The following is a 13,301-nucleotide window of genomic DNA, read 5'->3' on the forward strand; positions in this document are numbered from 1 at the left end:
AGGCATGAAGGTCTAGTCAGAGACATATTAGAGGCAGAAACAGGAGTTAGGAGGGGTAGAGGTAGACCTAGATTAGATTACTGTTCGCAAATAATTAAGGATGTGGGTTGTTCTAGTTTTAGGGAAATGCGAAGTTTAGCTCAGGATAGGAAAGAATGGAGGTACGTGTTCAACCAGTCTTAGGACTGACGACCTAATGATGATGATGAAACAGTCCTAACAATTACAGAAATTGTTTACATTACCACTATAAATACTATATATATAGTCTAGTTCAGAAATAGGCGAGATGGGTTGGTAGGACACCTTTTTAGGCATAGGAGTACAGGTAGACCTAGTATAGATTACTGTTCACAAAAAGTTAAGGATGTGCGATGTTATAATTTTAGGGAAATGCAAAGATTAGCTCAGGATAGGATAGAGTGGAGGTGCATGCCCAACAAGTCTTAGGACTGATGACCTTATGATAATGATGCTGACGTATTGTTCTATAGGTACTACACGAAAAAACAGATGGCATGAGGGTTGTTAATAAGATTTCATATTAAGTTTCTTACTAATATTTACCACCAGTCAGGTTTAATGGCGTGTATAGAATGGTGTGGAAAAAATAGCGTGAAATGTTAAGAGACAAAATATTTGATCAATGGGGAAATTAAATTTAGATAATGAACAGAAGGGAGGCGAATAGATTCGAGCAGTTTCAAGTGTTTTGGTTGCAAGATTACGAACAGGGTAGTACGTTGCTGACGCTTGAAACTATTACTTGCCTTGCCTTCTATGGACTACTTACTTACAAAATTATTACATTATTCGTGTTCTTCATGTAAAAAAAAAGTAAAACAATCGACTCCATCTTTTGTTTCTTCAAACTGGCAACGAATTAATGTACATTTTAGCTACAGACTAAATTTTGTTTTTAATATGGAAGAAAGCTCTAGACGTTTTGTTTATTTTTTTTTGTTTCAACAACTAAAATGAACAGATTTTTGTATTAAAATGTGAAGAGTTGAAGTTAATTAATTCGCATTATTTTATTTGAAAGCAAATTGGTCGAAACCATACGCGAAACTAGTTCTTATAAAACTTAATGATCCACATATCTTAAATACCAAACAGAGGGTGCAGGTTAACTGAAATCAATGATCCCAGTGTAATAAACGGTCTAATGTCCGCAATAAATCAAGAGTCGTAGCGAGCGACTTATTATGACAATTCCCGAGATTTCAGGGCCAAATTAAAATTCCAACCAATGCTCCAATAGTGCTATTAATAATGCCCTTCCGTTCTTGTTCTAATCTTTATGACGAACGCTGGAACACATATCTCTCCTACATATTAATTTGGCTAACGGAATCCTTGAAATTACGAAGCGGTAAATAAGTGTTCGAACTCAATAATTTTATCGCCTAAAGACATAAGTTTGATAATAAGCCTAAAGCCATATGAAAAATTTCTTAAGAGGATTTCAATTAGAGAAAATGATTAGAAAAGCTCATTCAACTCTGCGCATACGCTACCAGCGCTTACTTACACTGCATACGTTTACATTTATGTAAGACTTACTGTTTCAGGACACAGGGAGAAAAAGGATAAGTATAGTCAAGGGTATCTGACTTTTTTTGTAAACCATCCGCTGAAGCGTTTCAGTTAGAGTAAATGATTAAAAAAGCTCATTCAACTCTGCGTACGCTAGCAGCGCTTACTTACACAATATATACGTTTATATTTGAGTAAAACTTACTGTTTCAGGACACTGGTACAAGAAGGATAGGTATAATCAAAGGTGTCTGACTTTTTTTGTTAACCATCCGCTGAAGCATTTCAGTTAGAGTATACGATTAAAAAAGCTCATTCAACTCTGCGTAAACGCTACCAGCGCTTACTTACACTGCATACGTTTATATTTGCGCAAGACTTACCGTTTCAAGACACTGGTACAAGAAGGATAAGTATAGTCAATGGTGTCTGACTTTTTTTGTTAACCATCCCCTCTATTTTTTGTGAGCTCCCCTATTATGAATGTGTCTATTTACCCTGTTTGAATTATTATAATTTTATATTCCAACGTGCACTTACGCTTGCTGGATACCTTTCGTCAAGACTGCTAGACAGTTGCATAAAATGGGTTAACAAGGGATTGGTTGTACTTCATTAACGATATTATCTGATCATTTACCCTGTAAATGCTTATTTAATTTGTCTATGTTCTCCTAACATCACTTGCTCTTAACAAAACTGCATACGTTTATTTAACATAATATATTAACTGTTTCACAAAAAGGGGAAAATGTTATTGATTATAATATTGACGTTCAAATGTCTAAATGAAGTCAGGAAATCGATGATTGTTGTCGGACCGTTTGAAGAGAAATGGGCAATTTCGTTGGTTTTATTTTATGATATCATTAATTCAGATTCGTTCCATTTAATTTCTGTTATTTTTCGTCCAGTTATTGGAATTATTGTTTCTTATTTTCTTAAATTAACTGGAATAAGTGTTTTCCCCTTAGGCGAGCGATAAATTTAATTTTTATTGCCGACGCTCGATTCGACGCTAGAAAAAAAAAAACGTTACGTAGCAGTTAATTGAGGGTAGATCGTCAAATTAATGAGATAATTGTACTTTATGAACTTTTATCACAAAAATCTTGATTTCAATCAAGCTTATGGCGTCCATGTGCCGTTCTTCTCTCCCCATGTCGTCGTAATACTCATCATCATCATCATCATTGCATCACGCGCCCGTTCGTCGTCAGCAGTTGTCGATGGTCCCGGATGACCTCTACAGCTGATTGCCTTCCAGTCCCAATGGGGTTCGCCACTAACCCCTCCTGCTTGAGGTCTTATGAATTTAATAATGACTCGGTTGCAGTTGAATACAATAACTGTTTGGCTTTAAATGTTCACCCCTCCGATTGAAATGTTCAATCTCGAAACATTTTACCACTAGCTGTTACGTAAACACTTGAAATCAATTCGGAAAGAAAAGAACAACTGTCGAGGTACAGCGTTCCCGTGATTGTTTTTCATTTTTGTCAAAACTTTTCCACTTTGAAAAATCATTTATAATTAATGACCCTATGACTTTTCTTTTTTTTTGACGAAAATTGATATTTTTATCAAATTGATAGGTTTTTTGAGTGTTTTGCTAACTACAACGGTATAACAAACAGTTCTTCTTGTGATAATCTTACAGGGTGTGTTTGTAAAATATTGAGACTGAATAAAAGGATTTCATTGATTGTCGGTACGTAATATCGTTAAATTTTTTTCAAAATAGTATCCTTAAGCGTCAATACCTTTCTTTCAATACGATTTCGAGTATAAGGCCTTCCTGGAATTCTGTTGCCGTAAACTCTGTCAGAAACTTTGTAACAGCCCGTGCGAAACTGTGATTTGAATTATTTAGCAGTATTCTGTTGTTTTTTGCTTAGACATACGAGGTTTGCCATTCGATTTTTACCGATGATTTGGGCATGAGACGGATCGCCGCGAAATTTGTACCAAAATTACTCAATTTCGACCAAAAATGGCATCGCATTAACATTATTAAGGAGCTGTTGGACTCTGTCCGCGACGACCCAGATTTGCTCCAGAGGGTCATAACTGGTGACGAATTATGAGTTTATGGTTATGACGTGGAAGCCAAAGCTCAATCGTTCCAGTAGAAGCTGCCGCAAGAGCCAAGACCGAAATTAGCGCGCTAAGTTAGATCGAATGTGAAGGTTTTGCTTACAGTTTTCTTCGATTGCAGGGGCGTGGTGGATCATGAGTTCTTGCCACAAGGTAGAACGGTCAATAAGGAATATTACCTGCAAGTTATGTGCAATTTACGAGAAGCAATCCGCCAGAAACGCCCGGATTTGTGGCTTTTGCACCATGATAACGCCCTTGCTTACACATCGTTGCATGTGCCTAAAAAACAACACACCAATAATGCCACAGCCACCGTATTCCCCAGATCTGCCCCCCTGTGACATTTTCTTGTTTCCGAAACTGAAGAGGCCCATGAAAAGACGACATTATGCTACGATTGAGGAGATATAGACGGCACCGAAGGAGGAGCTGAACAAGATCACAAAAATTATTTTTTAAGTGCTTCGAAGATTGGAAAAAACGTTGGCACAAGTGTATAATATCTGGTGGGGATTACATTGAAGGGGACAAAATAGATATTCATGAATAAATAAGTAATTTTTGAAAAAACACAAAATTCACGATACTTTTTGAATAGACCTCGTATACAACCGGACGGGGCACCGTACGGCGGTCAGTCTCATCAGTCTCATTACTTTACGGGAACACTCTGTATATATACGACAGATGAACACGTGGATTTTTTTTTATTTCTTCTGTTACAAATGGGAAAAGGACCGTGCGTGAACGTAATCTTTTTGAAGACTTCCGAAGAGACATATCACACAATACCAGGAGGGCGATAATGAAATTAAAGCAGCAAATGTTTCCTCGCGCCAGCATAAGGCCACATGTTCTTGACGCAGTGACGTCACGAAAGACAGAGAGCGAACCGTAGGAGAGTAATAAGACACTTTAACGCATTTTTTATTTGCCATCATTAACGTCGCTCCTTCGGAGGAGCAAAAGGCATTGTCATTTTCTTCTTTCATTCTCGTTTAGCAACCGTATTATTACGACCAATTAATTGGTCTCGTTCGGCTAAAATCTTCACAAGGCGCAAATAGACTCTGTGCTTGCTTATTAATGATACAAACAAAATTACACATTTGTTCTTGTTTTATTAAAGAGGAAAATAATGCTATGGTCACAGATTTGTATATAAAGAGAATCAAACTTCATTATGCTTAAGAAGCTTTGCATTTCTTGAAGAACCCGCAAAGTAACGAAACATTCTTCAATTTAATAAACAATGGATAAATTTTATAGTGTTTTATTTAAACCGAATTAGAAATGAATCATTTTAAGATTATTGTACTTTACTTTGCCGTGATACTTTCTTTTGTGTCAAGTTTCTAGATTCAGGACCAACATGTTTAAAAAAATGTATTTCAAATGTCGCATATGATTCACCAAGTAAGTAGTTTCAATTTTTTATAAGGGAATGAGGCTGTATATCTCAGAATGTGGTATTAAATTCAGGTGTTCTAGCTGTTCCCTTTTACCTTTTTAATAGTAGGAATCCTAAAAATGAACTCAGTTTCCACTTTCTACCATTTACAGAAGGTTATGATAGAATAAATGAGCGATTTCAAAGTCAAATTACTTATGGATTTTTAATCATATATTACATCAATTGACACCAAATCGACCGAAAAAACAATGTTTCTTTTATTGATGTGTAATTGACAATCAATTGTATACAACAGGATATCGAAGAAGAGAGCAAAAGGTCAAAATCAACTCTACGAAAACTCTCGTCCAATAAAGGTTGAAATAGTTGGATAATTGAACCAAGATATGAATCCACTGACACAACGTTTTATGACCAAGAAACTAACTATAAAGGGTTGTTCATGAACATACGACTCTTTCTTTGATTTCCTGTTTTCTTCCTCTCTTCTTTTCTTCCTCTTTCCTTCCTTAGCATTCCATTTCTACTTTTTCTTCCAATTTTCCTTCTAATATAGCCTTGAAGAAGTTGTCGTGCAGTATGAAGTGACCAATAATCTTTTCCTTCCTCTTCACTATCAGAAGCACATCCTCTTTTATTTTCTTTTCCATTTTCCTTCAACACCACCTTACGAACACTCCTAACCTGTTCCTTTGGGTTAGGGTCCACGTTTTGCAAACATATAACGATCCTGCTCCAAATATTGCTTTTGTTGAGTCGTTTTCTCATATTAAGGTTTAATTTAAATAGAAAGGACTTTCCAAAAATTCACCAATTGACAGGTCAGGTCATGGCAGCTACACCAACTTGTAAACGTTGGAAACCCGTTCAATGAAATGTATCAATAACACACTATGAAAGGGAACATTGTTTTAACAACGACTTGGTGCGAATTATGATTAGAAATCCATGAGTTATTTGACATTGAAATCGCCCGTTTATTCTACTTATCTCTGATATATGTAAGTCAATTGTTGTTAAAAAAAATGATTAGGCTGCCGATTGTGCCATTACAAAAGATCAGCGTTGGAAATCCTGCCTTACAATGCAGATGAAAGGTCAATTACAAAACTTTCGAAACATTCTGCTATATACTTATACGTAATTTAATTTGCAGTTTCAAAAATTGTACTTTATCAAGATTAATCAAAAAGAAAAATACATTAAAGTTGTTCCAGAAACTTATCCGAGCTTGTGGAAGCAAAAATTTCATCATTCCCATTAATAATAATAATTGGCGTAACGCGGCAGCGTGAGCTAATTGAAAGATAAAGACGGGGCGCGACAGAGGGCAAAAAAAAAGTGCGGGGAATAAAAATATTAACCAGCGCATGGATCACTCTGCTAGATTGCAGCAGGACACTAATATAATTATCGTTATTGGTTTTCGTAATCGCAGAAGCTAATATTGGGGCTGATCCACTATCACTGTAACTTAACACCGTCGGGAGTATCTAGAGGATCTGTTGTTCACGGGGTAGTTTAGTCGTCTGTCGTTCCCTCACTCTCACTCTTTCATCCCGTGCCCACCACCTAATGCCATTTCTTTGCGTCGGAGTGAAACGGTTTTGAATACATACACGGCGATTAGCAATTCACTCACCATCCGAGACCATTCACATTTCAATTTATTGCATTTGATGCCAGGCACCACTTTCAGACAATAATCTGATTCGCACTTCTCTCCCGATTCCTCCCTGTTCGACCTGCGGCAGGCAGCGCCTCCGCGATCTTTCTCCCTTTCACTTTTTCTCCCTATCTATGTCTCTTTCCCTTTCTCTGTCTACCGCTTATTATCTGATCTGTTGGTCTTCCTTTAGGCCCTTTCTGCGTTGCCACGGGTTACAGGAAAAAAAAAAAAAAGAGAAGTACCTACCACGCAGGCAAAATGAGCCTTTTTCGCTAACAGCTCGGTCAGAGGTGAATTTATTTCCATTTTCATTTTAACCGACGAAAATTTTAGATTATCATGAAACATGTTTCATCTCAGATTGTTCTCATTGCTCCAGAATAATAAGAGGTTTCAACTCAATGTAAATGTCATTTTAAATAAAGGTTTGATAAGAATATGAAGTAGATCCACTATAAAACTCTTTCTATAAAACGCCCAGATTTACGTAATTTCTTTTATTTCACAATAATGAATTTGGTCATTANAATACATCCAAAGTGAGAATATGTCGCCATCTCCAGAGAATGCTGCTAATCGTTGATAAAAATGTGAGATTTTCGAAGAATAAAAGCATTTATCAGATTAACGTCAATCACACTTTAATAAAGTTAGTTAGGTACAGCTAGTTATGTTAAAATTAACGTCTCATACCTACTTCTTACCGACTAGGATGCTACGGGACCATTTTTAACGAGTAAAAACCATTTAAAAGAGCAAAATCAAACAGAAATTTTAATCTACATACGTATAAGTGCCATGTCTATCGAATTAAAACTGTATATTTCTTTTTGATATAGTTTTACTTCGAATAAACATTAAAGAAATAGGTACCATACTAGATACAGGTAATGCGACTCCATTTTGTTAACGAGTACCAACGCTCGCACGAAAAGGAAATCGTTTGCTAGACAGTTAATGAGAAATTAATTAATTATCACAATGTAATCCACTTACCTATTAATCATTTAATATTAATTATTGAGTTAGTATCACTCACAATCGTTCACATAATCGTTCCGTGGTTAATTAATGTCTTAAACTCGACAAGATTCGAACAAACTCGTTACCGTACCCGTGCCAATTCTCACACTAATGCTGGCAATGGCAGGCAAAGCAGGAGGTGGAAAGTGGAAAACCGAATATGACGTTGTTAAGTTCGTGATTTTACGGCAGGTGGATCGGCTAAAGAACTGCAGAAATGGAAATAACAATTGTTGTTGACAAACTAAAATGATCTCTTAATCGATTTAAACCAGGGGCGTCGTTATTTATACGTTCTTAAGAAGAGCGAATAATAATTAAAGGGAAATTAATTATATGATTAATTTATTGTGCATAAAACAGATGCTATTTGAAGAGAATGATATTTATTTCATAAATTTAATAAATTTTGCACTTGTCNTTACACATCGTTGCATGTGCCTAAAAAACAACACACCAATAATGCCACAGCCACCGTATTCCCCAGATCTGCCCCCCTGTGACATTTTCTTGTTTCCGAAACTGAAGAGGCCCATGAAAAGACGACATTATGCTACGATTGAGGAGATATAGACGGCACCGAAGGAGGAGCTGAACAAGATCACAAAAATTATTTTTTAAGTGCTTCGAAGATTGGAAAAAACGTTGGCACAAGTGTATAATATCTGGTGGGGATTACATTGAAGGGGACAAAATAGATATTCATGAATAAATAAGTAATTTTTGAAAAAACACAAAATTCACGATACTTTTTGAATAGACCTCGTATACAACCGGACGGGGCACCGTACGGCGGTCAGTCTCATCAGTCTCATTACTTTACGGGAACACTCTGTATATATACGACAGATAAACACGTGGATTTTTTTTTATTTCTTCTGTTACAAATGGGAAAAGGACCGTGCGTGAACGTAATCTTTTTGAAGACTTCCGAAGAGACATATCACACAATACCAGGAGGGCGATAATGAAATTAAAGCAGCAAATGTTTCCTCGCGCCAGCATAAGGCCACATGTTCTTGACGCAGTGACGCAGACAGAGAGCGAACCGTAGGAGAGTAATAAGACACTTTAACGCATTTTTTATTTGCCATCATTAACGTCGCTCCTTCGGAGGAGCAAAAGGCATTGTCATTTTCTTCTTTCATTCTCGTTTAGCAACCGTATTATTACGACCAATTAATTGGTCTCGTTCGGCTAAAATCTTCACAAGGCGCAAATAGACTCTGTGCTTGCTTATTAATGATACAAACAAAATTACACATTTGTTCTTGTTTTATTAAAGAGGAAAATAATGCTATGGTCACAGATTTGTATATAAAGAGAATCAAACTTCATTATGCTTAAGAAGCTTTGCATTTCTTGAAGAACCCGCAAAGTAACGAAACATTCTTCAATTTAATAAACAATGGATAAATTTTATAGTGTTTTATTTAAACCGAATTAGAAATGAATCATTTTAAGATTATTGTACTTTACTTTGCCGTGATACTTTCTTTTGTGTCAAGTTTCTAGATTCAGGACCAACATGTTTAAAAAAATGTATTTCAAATGTCGCATATGATTCACCAAGTAAGTAGTTTCAATTTTTTATAAGGGAATGAGGCTGTATATCTCAGAATGTGGTATTAAATTCAGGTGTTCTAGCTGTTCCCTTTTACCTTTTTAATAGTAGGAATCCTAAAAATGAACTCAGTTTCCACTTTCTACCATTTACAGAAGGTTATGATAGAATAAATGAGCGATTTCAAAGTCAAATTACTTATGGATTTTTAATCATATATTACATCAATTGACACCAAATCGACCGAAAAAACAATGTTTCTTTTATTGATGTGTAATTGACAATCAATTGTATACAACAGGATATCGAAGAAGAGAGCAAAAGGTCAAAATCAACTCTACGAAAACTCTCGTCCAATAAAGGTTGAAATAGTTGGATAATTGAACCAAGATATGAATCCACTGACACAACGTTTTATGACCAAGAAACTAACTATAAAGGGTTGTTCATGAACATACGACTCTTTCTTTGATTTCCTGTTTTCTTCCTCTCTTCTTTTCTTCCTCTTTCCTTCCTTAGCATTCCATTTCTACTTTTTCTTCCAATTTTCCTTCTAATATAGCCTTGAAGAAGTTGTCGTGCAGTATGAAGTGACCAATAATCTTTTCCTTCCTCTTCACTATCAGAAGCACATCCTCTTTTATTTTCTTTTCCATTTTCCTTCAACACCACCTTACGAACACTCCTAACCTGTTCCTTTGGGTTAGGGTCCACGTTTTGCAAACATATAACGATCCTGCTCCAAATATTGCTTTTGTTGAGTCGTTTTCTCATATTAAGGTTTAATTTAAATAGAAAGGACTTTCCAAAAATTCACCAATTGACAGGTCAGGTCATGGCAGCTACACCAACTTGTAAACGTTGGAAACCCGTTCAATGAAATGTATCAATAACACACTATGAAAGGGAACATTGTTTTAACAACGACTTGGTGCGAATTATGATTAGAAATCCATGAGTTATTTGACATTGAAATCGCCCGTTTATTCTACTTATCTCTGATATATGTAAGTCAATTGTTGTTAAAAAAAATGATTAGGCTGCCGATTGTGCCATTACAAAAGATCAGCGTTGGAAATCCTGCCTTACAATGCAGATGAAAGGTCAATTACAAAACTTTCGAAACATTCTGCTATATACTTATACGTAATTTAATTTGCAGTTTCAAAAATTGTACTTTATCAAGATTAATCAAAAAGAAAAATACATTAAAGTTGTTCCAGAAACTTATCCGAGCTTGTGGAAGCAAAAATTTCATCATTCCCATTAATAATAATAATTGGCGTAACGTGGCAGCGTGAGCTAATTGAAAGATAAAGACGGGGCGCGACAGAGGGCAAAAAAAAAGTGCGGGGAATAAAAATATTAACCAGCGCATGGATCACTCTGCTAGATTGCAGCAGGACACTAATATAATTATCGTTATTGGTTTTCGTAATCGCAGAAGCTAATATTGGGGCTGATCCACTATCACTGTAACTTAACACCGTCGGGAGTATCTAGAGGATCTGTTGTTCACGGGGTAGTTTAGTCGTCTGTCGTTCCCTCACTCTCACTCTTTCATCCCGTGCCCACCACCTAATGCCATTTCTTTGCGTCGGAGTGAAACGGTTTTGAATACATACACGGCGATTAGCAATTCACTCACCATCCGAGACCATTCACATTTCAATTTATTGCATTTGATGCCAGGCACCACTTTCAGACAATAATCTGATTCGCACTTCTCTCCCGATTCCTCCCTGTTCGACCTGCGGCAGGCAGCGCCTCCGCGATCTTTCTCCCTTTCACTTTTTCTCCCTATCTATGTCTCTTTCCCTTTCTCTGTCTACCGCTTATTATCTGATCTGTTGGTCTTCCTTTAGGCCCTTTCTGCGTTGCTACGGGTTACATGAAAAAAAAAAAAAGAGAAGTACCTACCACGCAGGCAAAATGAGCCTTTTTCGCTAACAGCTCGGTCAGAGGTGAATTTATTTCCATTTTCATTTTAACCGACGAAAATTTTAGATTATCATGAAACATGTTTCATCTCAGATTGTTCTCATTGCTCCAGAATAATAAGAGGTTTCAACTCAATGTAAATGTCATTTTAAATAAAGGTTTGATAAGAATATGAAGTAGATCCACTATAAAACGTTTTCTATAAAACGCCCAAATTTACGTAATTTTTTTTATTTTACAGTAATGAATTTGGTCATTAAAAATACAACAAAAAGGACAATGTTCTTGTTTAGAATCATGGTTACGTATTAGGTACCATCATCATCATCATTATAAGGTTGTCAGTCCTAAGACTGATTGGACATGCACCTCTACTTCTTCCTATCCTGAGCTAATTTTCGCATTTCCCTAAAACTATAACAGCCCACATCCTTAACTATTTGCGAACAGTAATCTAATCTAGGTCTACCTCTACCCCTCTTAACTTCTGTTTTTACCTCTAATATGTCTCTCACTAGACCTTCATACCTGAGAAGGTGTCCTACTATAATCTATCTCGCCTATTTATTATTGACTTTCATAGAATCGTCTATTCTTTTATTCTATCTAATACCTCATTGTTCGCCGGTAACACCACATTTCATGTTTTGCACCCGTACAGCGCCGCACTCCAAACATACACCTTGAACAATCTTTTCCGAATTTCTAAATAAATCGTTCGCTAGCATAGAAGTGACTTCTTTTAATTAAAGGCGACTCGACCCTGCGTTATCCTCTGCTTTATATNCTTGTTCAGAATGATGATTATGTATTAGGTACCATCATCATTATCATCATAAGATCGTCAGTTCTAAGACTGGTTTGACATGCACCTCTACTCCTTCCTATCCTGAGCCAATTTTCGCATTTCCCTAAAACTAGAACATCCCACATCCTTAACTATTTGCGAATAGTAATCTAATCTACGTCTACCTCTACTCCTCTTATCTTCTGTTTTTACCTCTAATATGTCTCTCACTAGACCTTCATACCTGAGAAGGTGTCCTACTATAATCTATCTCGCCTATTTCTTATTGACTTTCATAGAATCGTTTATTCTTTTATTCTATCTAATACCTCATTGTTCGCCGCTAACACCACATTTCATGTTTTGCACCCGTACAGCGCCGCACTCCAAACATACACCTTGAACAATCTTTTCCGAATTTCTAAATAAATCGTTCGCTAGCATAGAAGTGACCTCTTTTAATTAAAGGCGACTCGACCCTGCGTTATCCTCTGCTTACTACCCTTCCATCCTGAGTTTTTTGACTTCCTAAGAACCTAAAATTCGCATTCTTCCCTTGCATACCAGTATTTTGTTCTACGTTCAGTTATTTATTATTAAGTACCATACAATATAATTAAAGATACACGTTCAAAGATACGGCACGAGGATGTTTGCTTCCATTTTTGAAAAGTTTTTTTAAACAATAGGTATTTACGAACTCTGAATGATTTTCCGTTTTTATTCATTTGTAAGAAACGAATAAAAAGAAAGCAAACTTGAAAAATTGTAAAAGACTCACCAGTGTGTATGTAAGTGTGCTTCTTCATATCTGACTTCTGATGGAATCTCTTTCCGCAATACTGACATGGATACGGTCTGGTGTCTGAATGTATAAGAAGATGCGTGGAAAGCGTCGAGGATCTTTTAAACGACTTGCCACATTGCTTACATTCGAAAACTTTTTCGGCATTATGAACAGCCCTAGAAGAAAAAAAACAATTTTAAGTCATTGAAAAATTAATTGGAGTCTATAATCATCATTTTATAAAAGGCTGTCAAGAAAAAACTTTGTCCTAATAATAGTAGTATTAATATATTATATTGATATCAAGAAAGTGTTTTCTTTTCAAACATCGTCCTGTTGCCCTTTAAAGGTTCTTCTAGGACTTTAACAATTGTGTTTTTTTTTTCAAAAAATACATAAAATTATGTCCTAGTTTTTTTGTTTGAATAAATAAACGAAGTAATTTATCTCCAGTATTTTTCATATTTGAATTTTAAG

The 13,301-nt window shown here is 36.0% G+C and overlaps 1 protein-coding gene across 2 annotated transcripts in view; it reads right to left on the reverse strand.

The window, feature by feature from the left end:
* LOC108733079 (zinc finger protein Gfi-1b) overlaps positions 1-13,301 on the reverse strand; it is a 47,919-nt gene that overhangs the window by 14,547 nt on the left and 20,071 nt on the right. For both annotated transcript variants that reach the window (XM_018464127.1, XM_018464128.1), the window contains exon 3: positions 12,819-13,000. In XM_018464127.1, coding sequence (XP_018319629.1) covers positions 12,819-13,000 — 182 coding nt within the window. The remainder of the gene's footprint in view (positions 1-12,818; positions 13,001-13,301) is intronic.

Source organism: Agrilus planipennis, unplaced genomic scaffold (genome assembly GCF_000699045.2).
Source record: "Agrilus planipennis isolate EAB-ADULT unplaced genomic scaffold, Apla_2.0 scaffold51, whole genome shotgun sequence".
NCBI classification, from domain to species: domain Eukaryota; kingdom Metazoa; phylum Arthropoda; class Insecta; order Coleoptera; family Buprestidae; genus Agrilus; species Agrilus planipennis.